Below are 18,849 nucleotides of genomic sequence, written 5' to 3' on the forward strand. Positions count from 1 at the left end.
CTTGTAGCTCAAGGCCTGTGAGGTGATAATATAGCAATGACATGATCATACTCAGCTGCAGGCTCTGCAGCCCTTTGATCGCATGCAAGTAATCATTCATTCATTTAAGAGAAATCTGTTAAGTACCAGTAATCAGTGCCTGAGCCATAGTTACAGCTCCAGGGGAAAAAGAGAACCCCAGAGGAAGGTATTTGACCTAGTAGGGGCCATTTCCAATAAGCTGAGGGAGTCCTTGATGATCCCAAGAGAAATCTGTCCTTTCCTGGAAGATATTATTCTGCTCAGGGTGAAGTGGTCCTAGGCAAAGGAGGTTTCTGTTTCTGGAGTGAAAAGTAAGAGTTTTGAACTGTTAAGAACTTTATTTTGGAGATTTTAGTTAGCTACCTAATCTCAGGCAGCTTCCAGTTAAAAAGCTCATTTGTCTTAGTTAGACAGTGGGCATTTGATTTACTCTTGAATTCATCTATGGTATTGTTTTTTGACCAAGGCTTCTATCTGCTTTCTTTCAATTCAACAAACTTTGCTTTCACTAGTGAAAACAAGCCCTTTATCTTATTCCTACTATGCATGTTGACACGTCTTACTTACAACATAGGTTCATATCCCAGCCTTCAGATCTTCCATCTTGTATAAACTCCTCCTTGAACTGATTGTGCCCATTATCTGCCCTGAAAGAAGTTTTAAAAGTCAGGTCCACACTTGGTTGTTTTGTTTTTTTTTTTCATTCAGTTTTGACTTACTGAAGCCCCAGTCCTTCCTGATTACCTCACTTGCTGATCCATGGGATCTGATTGTGAATAGAGTACTTAATACCTAATAAAATATATGCAAGACACTATGCTAGATTCTGGGGAAGGAAAACAAAGATCATTCTTTGCTCTCAAGAAGCTTAATAAATACTAGACAAGCCTTGAATGCCAAGCTGGGGTGTTTGCACTTAGGATGGGACATTTAAATAGGTGTGACATCAGAATTATACTTTCAAAATATTATTTTTAAATAAGATGTCATTGTCCAGGATAGGTTGGAAGGGAGACAAGACCAGAGGCTGCATGATTACTTAGGTCTTTGTAGTATTCCAGATACTGTTTTATCTACAGCTAGATATTAAGCACATACTTTGTGCCAGCCACTTGGGCTAAGCACTGAGAGTACAAATAAAACAAGATGGTCTCTACTATCAAGAAACTTCCAGCAGAGAAAGACAAAACATAATGGAGATCTTGAAAGCTGGTGGGTAGGGGAATAGGAGGGTCCCTCCACAGAAGCAGGACAGTTGGTGAGGAAGTGGAGCAGTTCAGAGAGTGAGTTAAAGTAGGAGTGAAGTGAGCAGCATGGCCGGGGCCCCTCAAGAAATGGAGATCCTAGCCAGAGGCTCACCAGTCAGAAGAAGCCATCTTCTGTGTGGTATGACCACCGTCCCTAGGTGGCCGAGGCAGCTGGTGAGGAGATCAAGCAGTTCAGAGAACAAATAGCACTGTGAGTGAAGAAATAGGAATTAATAAGCAGTATGGGCTTAAAGAAAGGTCCTGGCATTAGGAATAGAGAAGGAGAGAAGGAAAGTAAGCATTTATATAGTGTCTACTATGTGCCAGCCACTATGTGCTCAGCTAAAGCTAAGCACTTTGCAAATAGGACCTCATTTGAATGGGAGGGTGAGATGTTGTTAAGGAAGAATCAATAGGCATTGATGACACTGGATCTTGGTGGATTTGAAGGAAATATCAAAGACACTTTGGAGTTTGAGCATTTCAAACTTAGTGTGATATTAGTGGCATAGCTGGGGGGAAATATTAACAGGCAGGTGTAGAAAAAGTGCCACATATCTGTGAATAGAGACCTCAAGTCAGAAAAACAGGGCTAGAGAGAGAGATTAAAGAATCATTCTCAGTAGAGGATGTTCTGTCAAGCTGTGGAAGAATATGCTATCACCAAAGGATGTTGGTGATTCTAACATTTAACACTTTATTGATATTATCTTATTTTGGCCTTATAACAACCTTAGAAAGTAGATGTCATTGTTGTGCCCATTTTATAGATATGGAAACTGAGGCAGAGAGAGGTTAAGTGACTTCCTCATGGTTATATAAGTAATAAGTATTTACGGTCCTAGTTGAACTCTGGTTTTCCTGACTCCAGGTGTCATGCTCTGGCCACTACTCTACCTATCTGCTACAAAAGCATGGTTCAGTGGAAGATGCACTAGATATCTTCATCTTTTTCTTAATCCACTTGACACACTAGTAAGAGAATAGAGGGACAGGATACGTAAGAGAGATAAGGGAAGAACTTCAGAGTTTGTCCACATTGAGAAAGAGGAACCAGCAACAGAGACAGAATTGAATAAATACTCTCCTAGCTGGCATCTATATAGCACTTTTAGGTTTGCAGAACATTCTGTGTACAGTATGAATGAATGACTTTAATCTGGAGACAAAAATGCCTGAGTAACAACTTAATAACCATTCTCAAGAATATGAAAGGAGAATATTGACTAGTTGTTAACATTCCACAAAGAATAAAAGTAAGGGAAATGAACAACTTCGAGAATTAAATTGATTTACTTTGTGGTAATTATGACCACAAGTGGGATTTGAGGTTTTGATTACTCACGGAGAGGAATTTTTTTTTAATGAGCTTCTGTAGGACTCTATTACTATCTTTTCCTTTTTTAGGAGATGTATGTAAGAGCATTTGGAGAAACCATAAGGCACTTTGTATTACAGTACCATCTGTATGCTGATTATACTTTTTTCTATATACCCAAGTAACTTAATCCCAAATTATACAATTTTATGTTTTCATAGTGCTAATTTAGAGATTTGAAGGAAATCTAATTAGTTAAAAAAGATAGATGTCATGTTGACATAAAAGCAAAAACATCTAATACTTCTACTACCTACTGGTATTATTTAGTATATTTATAAATACATTAATAATAAAAAGTAATCAAATAATAATAAATAATAAATTAAGGCAAAGTAATTTTTCTTAAGGTAAATGGAATCATAAGCAATTTTTGTCATTCTGTCACGGCTATCTTCATTGCTTTCTTTTTGATTTTTCTCTTTTCCTTTCTTTGCTGACCCCTTCTCCTTAATTTTCCCTTTTTTTATTCTGTTTTGTCTTTCACTTGTGTTCCATATCTATAGACAGACATATATTTCCGTAGTCTACAAGTTATAACCGATAGACCATTTCCAGTCCATTCTCATTTAACTACAAGGTAGAAAATCTGCTGAATAAGGGAATAATAATCTCATTTATGTGCTTTATAATAATATAAATACAAACAATATAATAGATAAATGTAGTACATATAAATAATAATAACAACTCATATGCTTTAAGAGTTGCAAAGTGCTTTGAGAATTAAATTGATTCATTTTGTGGTAGTTATGACCCCATGTCAGGTTTAAGATTTTGGTCATTCATTCAGAGAGTGCATTCTGTTTAATGGGCTTCTATAGGACTCTGCCACATTCTTTTTTTGGGGAGATATATGTAAGAGCATTTGGAGAAACCATAAGTCATTTTGTACTACAGTGTTATTTGTATACTGATGATAATGACTGTCACTGTGAGTTGAGACAGTTCATTTTTTTTTAATGCCCATTATGCAAATAAAGAAAACTGTAGCTCCAAGAGGTTGTAACTTGCCTATAATTAAGGACCTGTCTTAGGTAGAATTTGTTCTATATTTGACAATATCAGTCAGATGGTCATTTCCTTACACGCAGAAAAGAAAAAGAATTGTACATATAACCATAAATTTCTATTGTGTTCAGTTTGCATTTAAAAAAATGAACATAATAAATTCACCATATTAGTTTCAAAACTGTCCTGCTTTTCTGTGTCTTTTTCTGAATCTCTCTCTGTTCTCTTATGTTCATTTAACAAATGATAACAGTGATCTCATTTCTTTTTTTTCTCTGCATCTTCCCTGTTAGTTCCCTCTCCCTCCCAAATTCCTCAACTCTCATCAAATAGTTTTTTTTTAAAGGGCCTTCTTCGCTAACAGTAAGTGTAGTCAAGCAAAACAAATCAACGTATATATTATGCCCAAAAATGTGTATCTCATTTTGTCCTTTGAGTCCTCTGAGACTTCTCTATCATGGTGGGTAATATGCTTCGTCATCAGTCATCAGGAGTAACGGTTGATTATTGCATCAATCATTTTTATTTTTAATGTTGCTTATTGTATAAATTGTTGTTCTTAATTAGAGGTTGATCCCACACCTCCTGACTCCAAGTGCAGCACTCTTAAGATGCCTGAAATCTTTCTGTAGGCTTATCTCATAAGTTACATGGGGATGTTGTTATTTTGGCTAGAGCTGTCTACAGATTGATAACTTCCATAAGTGACTAGCAGGAGTGGAAAACTTTATTTTTAGGACTATAAAAATGAAGTAAGTTGAGGATCATATCAATAACAAGCAACTTATTTTAATGGGAGAGGGGAGGAAAGAGAGAAAAAAGAGAATGTTTCATTTCTCTTAATTTAAGAACCACAAACAGACTCTTCTGTTACATAAATGATTTAAAAATATTTTTGTTCTGTATTGCAGCAGGTTAAAGGAAAGAGACAGAAAAGAGAAAGGAAGAAAAAAAACAGGAAAGGAAAAAAGAGAAAGTTAAAAAAAAGTTTATCAAAGTCCTAAAAGATAAACATTTCAAAATCCCATTATTTTTTGAGGAAAAAAACCCACAACCCTGTAATTTTTTAAAGGCATGTTCATTTCTAGAATGTGTGTTTCACTGACTATATGATCTTTGGTAAGTTATATAAACTCTTGGGACCTTAATTCTTTTCATTGTAGAATGAAGGGATTAGATTAATTATATGAAATTTTAAGACCCTAATACCTCTAAGAATCTATGATTCTAAGTGTTTTAATAACACTTCAAGTTTGAAAGCACAACTGTTCTTAAACTCACGTTTTCCCACTCTCATTTTTAGTGATGAAATGCTCTAAGTCTTTGATGGAGGTCCAGAGTCATAGAAGCAGTTAGTCATCTATAGTGTATCCCTAGGAAACTAAGGTATTACTTGATTGGCTTCATTTCTAGTGCTGGCCCGAAGAGCTGTGCAGGAATACATCATCACAGCTATCAAGGAAGTGCTGAGAGTTCACTTCAGTCGGGCGGTAGAACTGGAGGTAAGCAGCCTTATACATAGGCATCTCATATTGGAATGTTAGAATGAATCCATGTCTGAATGAAAAAAAAGTTGATCTATTGTAAATGAAAATGATTATATTTGCTCTAGTCACATTTTTCTTTTTTTCTGGGAATTTTCTTACATTTTTTGGTGCATTTCTTAGCCCTGTATAAAACAATTCTTTGTATATTATAGTATACGGAATAATCATTTCAGAATTAAAAATTATTTTTATCCAAACTTAATAGGGCTCCAGGGTGGGAGGGCTTTGTGGAGTTGGAGCTTTCCTGAGACGACTCTGATTCTCCCTTGTAGGGGACCAGAGATATGCCAAGAAGAAAGGCTCCTGGTGGCCCTCACCCTAGCTGGGCATTTGAGCACCTTAATTCTGGTCAGTAGAAAAAGCATGACAAGAATGGGTATAAATCAGTGGGGTGCACTAATCCCATTTTTTTCTCTCCGTACTTGTTGTCCCGTACTTGATGATCCAGCAGGCAGAAGCATGAAACTTGCTTCTATTGGAAGGTTTAGCCCAGTCAATGACCTGTCAGCTTTCCTAAATTAGGGTAATTGCTGTTCATACTCCTATATCATTCCCTTATCTTAGTGGTTTGATCAAGATGCTGCATTACCAGAGACACCAGAAAATTAGTAAGAAAAAAGGACAACAGTTCCAGAGTAGTAGTCAGCTGCTTTTGGAGGATGAGAGAGACAGACAGACACAGAGACAGAGAGAAAAAGGGAGAGAAAAAGAGGGACACAGACAGAGAGAGAGAAATTAAGAAGATAACCTAATTATTAAAATCAAGAAAGTTGCTATCTGAAGGTAAGAGACAATGCAGACAGAGAATTCTGACTTGAACAAGACCTCAAAGATAAATTACTCCAGCTTCCCCAACTGTGAAGAGATCCCTTCCATGGTATCATTGATACATGGTAATTCAGTCTCTGTTTGAATACCTTCAGTGATAGCTCCTAGCTAAGGCAATCTAATTTCATTGTTGATCTTTTCTGTTATGTTAAAAAGAAACATACCTGTCTCTTCTCAGGCCTAGTTTTGCCTTCTGGACTAACTTGGAACCAACCAACTTGGTGTTTTGGACTAGATACATTTGTTTCCTTAAGTCATTCTGTGTCTGGTATGGTTTGGTTTCTGGCTCTCTAATCTTTCTCACAGTTTTCTTTTTGGTACAGTGTGGTTTCAATGTTTCTTTCAAAATGTGGTACCTAGGGGCAGCTAGGTGGTAGAGTGGAGTCCTGATTGACCCTAGAGTCTGGAGGACCAGAATTCAAATTTGGCCTCAGATACTGTTTGTATCTGTGTGACCCCGGGCAAGTTACTTAGCCCCCAATTGCCTTCTCCCCCAAAAAGTGTCACTTAAAATTGACTCTATAGCCCTCTGGACTGATCAGCGGAGCATGGCAAGACTATTGTTACATATGATCTATGGCACTAATTTTCTGCCAATGCAGCTGAAGTTCTATCATACCATTTTTTACTGTCTCACATTGTTGTCTATGAAGCTGGTGGCCAATTAAACTCTCAGACCTTTTTCCATACATACTGCCAAGCCAGAGCATCCCATTCTTGTTCATTTTTTTTTAAATCCCAAATGCCATACTTTACATTTTTATCCCCTTTGAACATAATCTTCCTGGTTTCCTCCCAGTTCTGTAATCTTTGTGTGCCTTCTTCAGCACAAGTGTTAAAGAGCACAAGGCCTCGTGTGTCGCAATCCAATAGAAACTTGTACCAGATGAAACTGGTGTAACATTTTGAGTAATAGAGTGAATAATAAATTGACACACCAGGGATAAAGTTGTTCAAACATTTTAAAGCTCATGTAACAGCATTATTATCCAGTCCACATTTATCTGCAGAGATGTTTTGTAAGCCTTTGATGCTTTGCTAAAATCAAGATTTGCTGTGTCTATAAAAATACTTTGATCATACTCTAAGGGACAAATTTATTGCACACACAAACAGATATAGCATTTACGTGAAGGTCTAAATAAGTACAGATCTGGGAACTGATTATGGAGCTGGAGAAAGGGGACAAGGAAGAGAGAGAGGTTAAAGGGTAGCTACAAATTTGTTGCACTAAGTCCATGACTTGTGACACTTAAGGGAGGGTTTCTTGCAGAATCTATGCAAATCTAACAAGAGTTTGAATCCTGAAATGATGTGATTTGGCAGTAAAGGGAGTAGGATGATTTCAGCAACTCTGAAATTACCTTTGCTTTTTTACCCAGTTTATTGTTTAAGCTTAGAATTCTGAGGAATCATGCATTTAATTAAATGGTTTAACATTTTATACAGATCCATACATGTACATTCTTCCATTTGGTTGTCCTCTTGTCATGCCTTTTCTACTGGCCATCATCCCAGTACATCACCTGCATTTATTAACTCAGGTGAGCAGTTTCCTGCAGAATTAATGCTACCTTCTGGAGTGGTCTAAATGAGTTGCTGGAAGAAAATTATTTCCCTAACTAGCACTTCACAGTAGGATGCAACTCGCCAACATTCTAGCTTGAGCAGTAGAATAAGTACATATAGAAAGTACTCTGTTTTCCTTCCTTCTTGGTGTCCATCCTTAGGTCGCTTTGTACAATTTGGGGGAGGAAAGGTGCTTTTTAGTAACTTTTGCAGATGATAGGTTGGCAAATGTAGAAAACCAATGATTGAAGTAAAATTGGAATTATCTAGAATTCATTTTGCCTCCAAGAGGAAGCAATTGAAAAAACAAAACCAATTTATCTTCTTTTAGGTTTGCCTCCTGATGTAAGCTGCCTCATGCTTGGAAATTGCTTCCTTTTTATTATTTTTTTCATTCTTATAGGTTTATGAAATTTTCCCAGACTTCTCTTTCCTGGTTACTTCTGGACCTTTCATTTACACAGCAATTGCTGTTATAAATGTTCTTATAAATAGCAACCTTGTCCGGGATCAGGCTCCTTTAATTCTGTCACTACAGCCTTCCTTCACTGTGCCAGATTCCAAATTCCAAGTTCAAACAGGTGAGTTTTCCAAACATTTATCTTGATTTCTGAAGGGACCTCTGGATTTTTTTTGTGTTGTAAAATAATATGGGTCAACCTCCCTGTGTCAGTGAATTAATTGACAATCAATTTATTAAGTGCCTTACTATGTGCTAGTCACTGTGCTAAGTTCTAGGTATTCAAAAAGAGGCAAAAGACAGTCCCTCAAGAAGTTACAGTCGAGTGGGGGAGCTTACAGTTATCTGAAGCAGTTTTGCTTTTACATATGGAGACATGTTTTAGATTGGGTGTCTCTTATAAGCATAATTTCCATCTATTCTGGTGGGGAAAAGTTATAGCTGGGAGGTCAGATTTTGGTGCCATTCAATAAACATGATTACATGCAGACACAGACTGTTCCACCAGTTATTCAGCATGTGATTAAGTGCCTCTGATATACAAAGCACAAGTGCTAGGTACTGGGAAGGGGATCCCAGTTTGTATAAGACATGGCCCTTCCCCTCATGGAGCTCCAGGCTCGTGGGAAGTTGAGACACATTTATAGATATCTAAAAGTACACTATAATTTAAGATAGTTACAAAACAGAGATTTGATGGATGTGGCTGCTCACATTTCTTAGCATCAAAATAAAGTTATGTAGAAGAAATAGGTTAATAATAAACATAGCTGTAGAGTGTCTTAATTACAGTGGCAATAGATAGAATGGCAAATTCTACATTTCAGAACCTCTTCCACACTCTCAGTCTTCCTCACCAGTGTGCTTGTGCACTGCCATAGATCTGCAGGTGTAGGACATGAGGCAATTGAGAAAATTATTTAAATAGAAACACTTGTACATGGCTTCCGACAGAGCAAAAGAGACACTTAAAACCTGAAGGAAGATTTCTCCACCTAAATTCTGAGGTGAGTGCTTACTTTAGCTAAAGAATGCCATGGTCCTTGTTCAACTAATAAAATAGAACAGGTGAGAGAATAATGTGATTTTTTTTCCAATTGTATGTGAAACTCATCTCTTAGGTATGTTTTTATTTTGACATCCAAATAGCTGCAAAGTATTAGTATAAGTTTAAATTTCAGGCAGTCAGCCAGGTGGTACAGTGGATAGAATTCCTGACCTGGAATCAGGAAGACTCATCTTCATGAGTTCAAATCTGACCTTAGACACTTACTAGCTATGTGACCCTGGGCATATCACTTAATCCTGTTTGCCTCAGTTTCCTCATCTGTAAAATGAACTGGAGAAAGAAATGACAAACCATGCCAGTATATCTACCAAGAAAACCCCAAATGGAATCACAGAGAGTCAGACATGACTGAATACCAGCACCAAAAAGAGTACTTAGTGGAAGTCTGAGGGTGAAGGTAGTTCTCAGTTGGGGGGTGTCTGGGATAGCTTCATTAAGGGGATGGCATTTGAATTGGGCTTTTAAAGGATGGATAGGATTCAGAGAACAGGGAGGGAGGACATTGTACATGTATGAGCAGAGGCTTTGAAAATGCTCTGTGTGTTTTGGATTAAGTGTGGCTGAAGTAGTTTGTGGAGCCCAGTAACATGAGGTGAAACAGAAAAGCTAGCATGAGACAATGTGTCGATGTCCTATGTTTGATGCAAGGAGGACGTAGAAAAGACCACCTCAGAGACCTGTCCTCAAGAGCCTTTCTTCATCCTTGTCTGCATGTAAGCCACGATTCTTATAAAGAATGATCTTTCTTCTTTTCAGTCCTTCAGTTTGTGCCTCAGAGTGTGGACACTGGCTTCTGCAATTTCACCCAGCACCTTGAGAAAGGCCTCATGACGGCATTCACTGAAGTGAGAAAACACCAGGAGACATACAACTTAACAGTGCAGGTGAGTCCCTCAACTCAGGAAAAGCAATATTCCAACTCCTTGTCTGAAATTCTGAAGGTTTAGGCAGGGAGGCAATTAATGGACTCGTATGAAATCATCTCCCAACTGGATCATGGTTTGATCCTGTCCCCTGAGCAAAGAGTTCTTAACCCTCCACAAGTGGACTGAACCTGATTCATGCTGACTGCTCAACCAGTATTCCACTCAGCTAAGTCAAGAAAGTGACCTCTACTCTCAGTGGTACTGCATTAACACTGTGTGGCCTCTGGGTCAGGTGGGGTGCCAGGTCAAGGGAATTGGAGCCTGAGGTCTTGGCAAAAGTGAGTGATAAGGTTGGGTTCCTCCTGGTCATTTACAATATCTATATAAATAGTGGGGTGGAAGGGTATTTTTTTCTTTTTTTTTCATTCTGGAACCTCAGAATCCTCAGGAATCATGAATCTGTTAAAAAGAAATGTTGCTAGGAAACATAATCAATACAAATTTATGTATCTGGGCTATCAGTTGTTAACTGTCATAGTTTTCTTATACCTCTGACAAGTAAAAAATGACCTGTGGATTGGAGATAAGGTTAGCACAAACCTCTATAATAGGGAAGCAAGTTTACTCAGGGGGGATAAAGAGAGTTCCATTCCCCCTTTGTCCTTGACTATATATTAATAGCTAGTATTTATATAGCACTTCAAGGTTTTGCAAGGTGTTTTACATAGATCGTCTAATTTAATTCTCACAATAACCTTGTGAGATAAGGTTCTATTATCATTCCCAGTTTGCACTTGGGAAAATTGAAACTGAAGTTGTAGGTTATGGGTTAAGAGGTTAAATGACTTGCTCACTTAGCTTGTAAGTGATTGAAACAGGATTTAAACTTAAGTCACCCTGATGCTGAGGCCAATCTGTGTCTCTGTTATCTTTATGTGCAGCCGTAAACCCAAAGTAGAAATGTTGAGTGTGTAGCTCCACCCTTTTGGTCCTGTTTGGCATATAAATGTCCCCTATCTCAAAAGGGAATGGCAGTTACAAAGGGGCTCTGGTTCATACCTCTTTTGTGGACTTCTCTGATGTTGTCTACCCATGGCTTTTAAAAATATTTAGGAAACCCCATTAGCTAATAGTCACACAGGCCTCTAATAACTGAGTGGTTATTTACTAGAAACATTCATAAGTCTAATGGGTGAATAAAATCATGTAGAGAAAATGATCATGGGTTGTTCTAATCTTCTCTGATGTTACACTACAAGTAAACTTAATGTAATTGAGCCACCAGGAGAGTCATTCATCCAAGAGGTGCTCTTTGCTGATGACAGAACCCCTTGCAGTGCACACAAAAGAAATCTTGTATTTGATTGTGGGCCACTTTGCAGAATCAATGAGGTGCTGAGACCTGGCAGTAAACCCCAGGAAGACAAAGCAGTGTATCAGTTCATTGTCAGGGAAGCCCTTCCCACAGCCATAATTTTTTCTCTGTGGGATAGGGCTGCCAAGCACTCACCAGATTCTATTTCTGCAGTGATCGACCAAGTAGAGAATGAATCAAGAACAGCTTTTCTTCTGGGGAAGGATGGTAGGGAGTGTTCAGGTCAGAGGAAGTGATAAATTAGTGGTCATGTCCAGGCTCCTCTGTTGTCGATAAGAAGTGGACTTTTTGCTGACACTACATCTAGGTTTTTGAGTTGTCTTTATGGAGCCCTTTTGAAAACTGCCTAGAGAGAATCACTAGCAATTGGGTCCTAACTTGGATTTGTTTCTGTCAGCATTGCAACAATGCTTATTATGTCAGAAATCCAGTGTCCTGGAGGGTGGGAAGGATAAATGATAAAATAAAAGATTCTACTTCTTGTTAGTTAAAAACAAAAACCAAAACCCTATAAATAATTGATTCTGTAAAACAAAATGTAGTTTTTAAAAAGCTCTCCCCTAAAAAGATGCCTCCCTCGCATATGTATGCTAAAAGGTAGGTTCAAATCCTGCCTCAGATATTTACTGTGTTATTTTGAGTGAGTCATTTAACTTTCCTAGGCCTCAGTTTCCTCCTCTGTAAAATGAAGGTATTGGACTAGATGACCTTTGATGCCCCTTCCACCATAAAAGCCTGCATGCTTAACACGTAATAAGTGTTTGTTAAATTATTTTTCATTCATTTCATAGAGGATGCAAGGTGGCACAGTGGAGAGAAACATTGGTTCTGGAGCCAGGAAGACCTGAGTTCAAATTTGACGTTAGATGCTTACTAGCTGTGTGACCTTGGGCAAATCACTTAATTGCAGCCTACTTCAGTTTCCTCATCTGTAAAACAGGGATGATAACAACAATAGAATGCACCTCCTAGGGTTGTGGTGAGGATCAAAGAAGATAACCTGTATAGCCCTTTGCAAACCTTTGTAAGTGCTAGTGATTGTTATTATTCATTCTTAGTTATTGGGAAGATAGTGATGTTTTTTAAAACGAGAGAAAGGATTATAGAAATAGAATATAAATTCCTTGACCATAGTGATTAATGTATTACATTTTTGTCTTTGTATCTCCGATAACCACCATAACCAACCTGGCATAGAGTAGTTGCTTGTTGAATTGAATTGAATGGATTCTCACAAGTTCTTTTGTAGGGAGAGGAAATGGGACACCCATGAGAGGAGAGGGCAGAGGAAGCATTTCAGAATTGTTCTGAAAAGCATCTTCTAACAGTGTGGCAGATCTGTGAACTGCTGCAAAAGACCAGCCTAATGTGTAGCAGTCAGGGTTGGGGTAGCTGGTCTGGAGTAAAAGCTATGAACTAACTGCCCATGAGTCTGAGTCAGTAGCAGGTGTTAAAAAAAAAAAAGGCAGTTTAAGCACAAAGCAAAGAAATGCTTTGGGGTAGGGGAGAAAAGGGGAGAGATCCCCAGTAGCTGAGGATGATGATACATTCTCAATATGATACTGATAACTTTTATGGAAAGCTTGAAGATATATTAACAACTAGGGGATAGATTGATGAACTTGGAGTCCGGAAGACCTGAGTTCAAATCCTGCCTCACACACTTATTATCTGTGCGACTCTGGGCAAGTCACAACTCTCAGCCTCAGTTTCCCCATCTGTAAAATGGAGTAACACTTATTGGGTTGTGGGCAGTGAGGTGGTGCAGTGGATAGAGTGTTGGGCTTGGAATCAGGAAGACCTGAGTTCAAATCTGGGCTCAGACGCTTACTAGCTATGTGACCGTAGGCAAGTCACTTAATCCTGTTTGTCTCAGTTTCCTTATCTGTGAAATGAGCTGGAGAAGGAAATGACAAACCACTCCAGTATCCTTGCCAAGAAAACCCCAAATGGGGTCAGAGTCAGACAAGACTGAAAAATAACTGAACAGTAGAAGAGCTACGGGGGTATCGAGAGGGTTTGTCAGGGAATCTGCTCCAGTAAGAGGAATGGAACCTCTTGGGCTAGTTGTGCCTATCGGTAGAACTCTGATCACTGTGGGTCAAAGATTTGTGGTTGAGTCATTTTTCAGTTGTGTCCAACTCCTTGTGACCCCATTTTGAAGTTTTCTTGGCAAAGGTACTTGAATGGTTTGCCGTTTCCTTCTCCAGCTCATTTTACAGATGGGGAAACAGGAAAACAGGGTTAAGTGACATGCCCAGGGATTACACAGCTAGGAAGTGTCTGAGTCCAGAGTTGAACTCAGGAACATGAGTCTTCCTGACTCCAAACCCAGTTCTTTATTCACTCACTGTGCACCTAGATGCCCTGGGTTAAAGATAAGAGGTCAAAATAAAAGCAAAGAAATGTGTCAGGATGCTCAGGAACTGCTTGTTAGCAGATTCAGCTTCCTAGGGTACAGATTTAGGTTTTATACCTTTTCAGAGAATAAAGCCTGCCTGGAGTATATAGTCAATTAATAGCATCCTGAGGCAACTTAGGATGGATAAGTAACACTTTCTCAGTAAGGGGAGGGGTAGAGAAAGGAGAAATCATTCTAGGGAAAAAGGGGGTGAGAGTCCTGGGGGAATATTTGCTGTTCAGATGGTGTGGTTTGTTATCTGAATTAGAAGACATTCCCTGTTCAAGGGGAGGTGACTAAAGACCTTTACAATTGTGAAAGAAGTCCTTTTAGACAAAACTGCAGGGTTGAGATAACCATTTAGAGAAGACTGCAGGTGTCTTCTATCCAAGGACAACAAATAGCTGTTCCTTCGTCAATGGGTCTATTCACTTAACATAGTTTGTTTTATTTTATTTCTCTTTACTTTCCACTATCAGGCTAGGAGGTGGTTAAGGAATTTCTGCATTGTTACCCCATCAAGAAATGATTGGGGTTCTTGTGGTTCCTATCCTACCACCCCTCCCACTTCCCCCAACCAAAAGAGGCAACTTATTTAAAGTGCTTTGCAAACTTTAAAACAATACATACAAAGCAGACAGCTGTTTAATAAAGTCAGTCACTGTCTTATTAATTCACTGTCTTATTAAACACTACTTTCCCCAATAACAAAAAAATCATTTAAACCAATAACAACAAAAAATTCAGTTCTTGTTTACCTCTTTCAGATACTGAATATAACTCTGGGGACGTCATGGACAGCTCCTCGCCAGGGACCAGTGAATATTATCTTTGCTGTTAAAAGCAAGAAAGGGTTTTTGAATGGATCAGAAGTCAGTGAGGTTCTCAGGAACTTGAGTATGGTGGAATTCAGTTTCTATCTGGGATATCCTGTGCTGCAGATTGCTGAACGTGAGTATGATATGCCCTTAGAGGTTCAGAACATTGATTTTTAAACTTTGTTTTCTGGAACGTAGGGTTTTTCTATCTATTAAGAATTTTTCCATTGAAATGGATGATGGGCAAAGAGGTGGGCAATATGTTCATAGAAGAAAGCCTGGACTCTTTCCCTAGGTTTCTGCTAAGCATCTGTATAACATTTGTACCCCTTGAGGACCTTTTCTTCATCAGTAGAATGAAAAGATTGGACTAGAATAGAGATTCTTCATCTTTTTTGTGTCATGAATGTCTCTCTCCAGATGATGTTTTTAAATACACAAAATGGAGTATGTAGGTTTAAAAAGAAAGCTAGTTATCCAAAAGCCCAAACTAGTTTATGGATGCTGGCTTAAGAACCTTTAGACTAGATAATCAGTCCTAATGCCCACTGTCAGTACTATATGATTCCAAGGAGAAAATGAAATTATAATAATAATGGTTCCCATGTAGATAATACTTTTTGGTTTACAACCTGTGTTTCTCATAGTCTTGTGAAGAAGGACCTTCAGGCTTTATCACTCCTATTTTGCAGATAAAGAAACTGAAACTCAGACTGAGGTCATTCGATTTGCCCAAGGTCTCCCACGTAGCAAGGGTCAGAGCAAAAATAGGGAACTCTAGTTTTTTGACTCTAAGACCTGTGCTAGTTCTGTGGCACCACAGCTAGTGGTGACTGTGTTTAGTTTGGGTTTGTTTTATTGTTTTTGTTTCATCGTTTTTAGTTGTGTTTGACTCTTTGTGACCCTGTTTGGGGTTTTCTTGGCACAGATACTGGAGTGATTTGCCATTTCCTTCTCCGGTTCATTTTCCACATGAGGAAACTGAGGTAAACAGTATTAAGCAACTGGCCCAGAGTCTCACAGCTAGTATCTGAGGCTAGATTTGAATTTGGTTCTTCCAGACTCTGAATCCTGTGTTCTGTCCACTGTACCACGTAGCTGTCCATCACTATGCCTATTCCATGCTAGAATAAAGGCTGGAATTCCAGGTCATGAAAAACAAGAAAGAAGGGTTCCATGGCTGTAAAATGTTTGAGAACCACTCCTCTGATGGATGATAGACTTTCTGGGAGGGAGAGAATTTGGATTATCTTTCTGACTTATGTAGTGGTAAAGGTAGAGGATCTGTACGTTTAAGTTATCCTTGAAAGTGAATAGGCTAGCTGGTTGGAAGTTTATGCTTCTCATTTTCCTCAAGTTAAACATATATTCTAACTCATGCCAGGAGTTAAAAAAAAAAAACAACAAAAAACCAAACAATTGAATTTTAAAATATAAAAAATTTCTAATCTTTAAGAAAAATGTGAGCTGAGAAAATTTTGTCCTGATTTGTATTTGGAGATACACAAAAGGGAGTTTATAGAATTAGACCTGCAAAATTGCCTGAGACTTCAGAGATGCTCTAATTCAGATTGTATCATCTCGCAAAAATCCTCCTCCTGCTTCTGCTTGGGGACCTCTAGTGGCAGGGACTTAGGTTCATGCTCTGGAGTAAAGTGCCTTGCTTGAACTCTGGAACCCTAAGTTTGAATCTCAGCTTTGATTCTTACTAGCAGTATTACTTTGAGCAATTCTTTTGGGTTTCAGCAAACTCATTGGTAAAACAGGGATAGTATTTATACTGCCTACTTTATAGGATTGCTATAAAATTCAGCTAAGATGATATATGTACCTACAGCACATAAATCAAAGTGCTACGGAAATTTGAGCTTTTTATTATTCCCTGAGGTAGCCTGTTCTATCAAACTATTGATCCTTGTATATTCTGTTCGTTGTTCCTAGTTTTGCCTTCCAGGGCCAAATGTGTGGAGAGCAGTTATGTTTTTCCTGTTTTCTTTTTGTCCATCTAAATATCCTCAGTTATTTCAAATATTCTTTGTATGACATGGTTTGGAGTCTATTCATTGTCCTGCTTGCCTTACTTTCTTAGAAGAAAAATTGTTATCAGGGACGTTTCTTGGCACATCTGAATTGAGAGGCAGTATGGTACAATGGAAGGAGCCCTGGATTTGGAGTCATAGGAAGTAGATTCAAATCCTGCCTCTGGCAGTTACTACCCCTGTGACCTTAGAGAGGCCACTTAGCCTCTAATGAGCTCAGTTTCCTTATCTGCAAAATGAGAGAGGGTCAGAGGATGGCCTCCAAACTCCCTTTGGCCTTTAAATCTCTGATCCTTTGAATCTCCTTCTACTTCACTGCTTCCCCTCCCCCTCAATCAGAGAAGACGTGCTTTCTCCTTGAAGCTATTGTACTCTGAATTTGTTTACAGTCTATGAGTACACCAAGTTATCCTTTTGTCCTAGCACTTTGAAGATAAGAAAAACATGTGGTTGAGATATATTATGACTTTTAAGCAGTATCTAGCCTTCCTGTCTGCTGCAAACACACACATTCTCTCTCTCTCTCTCTCTCTCTCTCTCTTTCTCTCTCTCTCTGTCTCTCTCTCATACACACACACACACACACACACACACACACACACACACACACACACACACACACACACAGATATTCTTCCCCTCCAACTCTCTCTCTTTTATTTACAGCCTTCCAATATCCACAACTCAATTTATCTCAGCTGATGAAGTCATCTTGGGTAAGAACAGGTATGTATAGCCTTCCTGATACTTTGAGGACTCTAAAATTATCCGTTTACTAAAATCAGGAGCAGAATTTATGGGGAGATGTTAATTTTGTGGCCCAAATCAGTTGAAGATAAAGATGCCTATGAACTGGTTTTCTCTACACTTTTCCTGAGAAGAATTATTTAGAAAGTGTGTGGCATAATAAATAGCCTCTGAGACAGAAAAAAACTTGCTCAGATATATACTCCTGCATGAATTTCTTTCCCCCTCTGATTGACTGCTGAATGATGCTGATCAATGTTGACCTGCATTGGATGAGAGAGTTTACTTGGTGGGAGTTCCTTATATCACATCAGTGGATTAACAGATCTGGTCGAGAAAAAAAGGGGGGCATGATTTAGGTGTATCCATAAAACACATTTAGAGTGGTTCTTGTAGTATACATTTAGATTTATTGCCCTACAGGTGTATATTTCTCCCCAGTCCTGAGGACTCCAGCAGTCAGTATAAACAGCAGATAAGAGGCTTCCTGGCTTGAGTCAGACAGTGAACAAAGAGATAAGACACTTTAATAAAAGTTAACCTGCAGTTCCATGCCAACTGGCAGTGGATCACGTAGACATCCAGTTGTGGGGAAAAGATGGGCATTCTGTTTGTCTTGTTAAATAGAACCTTTTCTAAAAGCCATGAATTAAAGATGACTACTTGCTTCTCAGATTGGTTTGTAAAAGTCTGAATAAACTTAGTTAACAAAGAACCACTAAATCCTGAGAAGATATTTGCTCTAAACTGTACCTAAATAGGAATCTCCTTTCTAGCATTGGTGATGAGTGGTCATCCAAACTCAGCTTGAAGGATACCAGGGATAGGGAACTCACTTTATCCTCAAACAATCCATTGTACTTTTGGATAGTTCTTATTGTAACAAAAAATTTTTTTCACCATACATTGGTCTAAAATTTGTGTCCCTGAAAAATCCAGCTATTGAAGCCGAAGTGGTCTGATCCCTCTTCCACCTGACATTTTTGTCAGCTCTCCTATATCTTTTAGTGTTTCCTTGTCCTAAGTTCTTTCTGCCAGTCTTTATCTGGCATGTTCTTCGTACCTCACCATCCAGGTCACCTTCTCATTTGTTCTTCCTAACATATGGCACTCAGAATCAAACACAGTACTTTAGCTGTGGCCTGAGCATAATGTAGTAGGAATATTGTCTCTCTCATTGTGGACACTGTGCTTAAAATTCAAATAGTGCTTTTATTTGATACACCACACTGTTGACTAATTTGAGCTTTCAGTCCACTAAAATTCCCATATCTTTTTTGCCCCAAAGACTAAATTGTCTTGCCATGTCTCCCCTTTCTTGGACTTTTTTTTTTTTTTGCTAGTATAGGATATTATATTCATCCTAGTGAAATCCTATCTGATTAGGTTCATTACATCAGCCTACTTTCATCATTCAATATATATACTCTCTATTTTTTCTGTTTTTGTGTTATTGATAGACTTGATAAGCAT

General features: G+C 38.5%; 1 protein-coding gene across 7 annotated transcripts in view; it reads left to right on the forward strand.

The window, feature by feature from the left end:
• KIAA1549 (KIAA1549 ortholog) overlaps positions 1-18,849 on the forward strand; it is a 161,715-nt gene that overhangs the window by 63,317 nt on the left and 79,549 nt on the right. For 6 of the 7 annotated variants that reach the window (XM_072652596.1, XM_072652595.1, XM_072652600.1 and 3 more), the window contains exons 3-7: positions 5,071-5,159; positions 8,005-8,182; positions 9,887-10,014; positions 14,540-14,723; positions 17,296-17,355. In XM_072652596.1, the coding sequence (XP_072508697.1) occupies positions 5,071-5,159; positions 8,005-8,182; positions 9,887-10,014; positions 14,540-14,723; positions 17,296-17,355 (639 nt within the window). The remainder of the gene's footprint in view (positions 1-5,070; positions 5,160-8,004; positions 8,183-9,886; positions 10,015-14,539; positions 14,724-17,295; positions 17,356-18,849) is intronic. The other variant, XM_072652597.1, reaches the window with a different exon arrangement.

The sequence above is a fragment of the Notamacropus eugenii genome, chromosome 3 (genome assembly GCF_028372415.1).
Source record: "Notamacropus eugenii isolate mMacEug1 chromosome 3, mMacEug1.pri_v2, whole genome shotgun sequence".
Lineage (NCBI taxonomy): Eukaryota > Metazoa > Chordata > Mammalia > Diprotodontia > Macropodidae > Notamacropus > Notamacropus eugenii.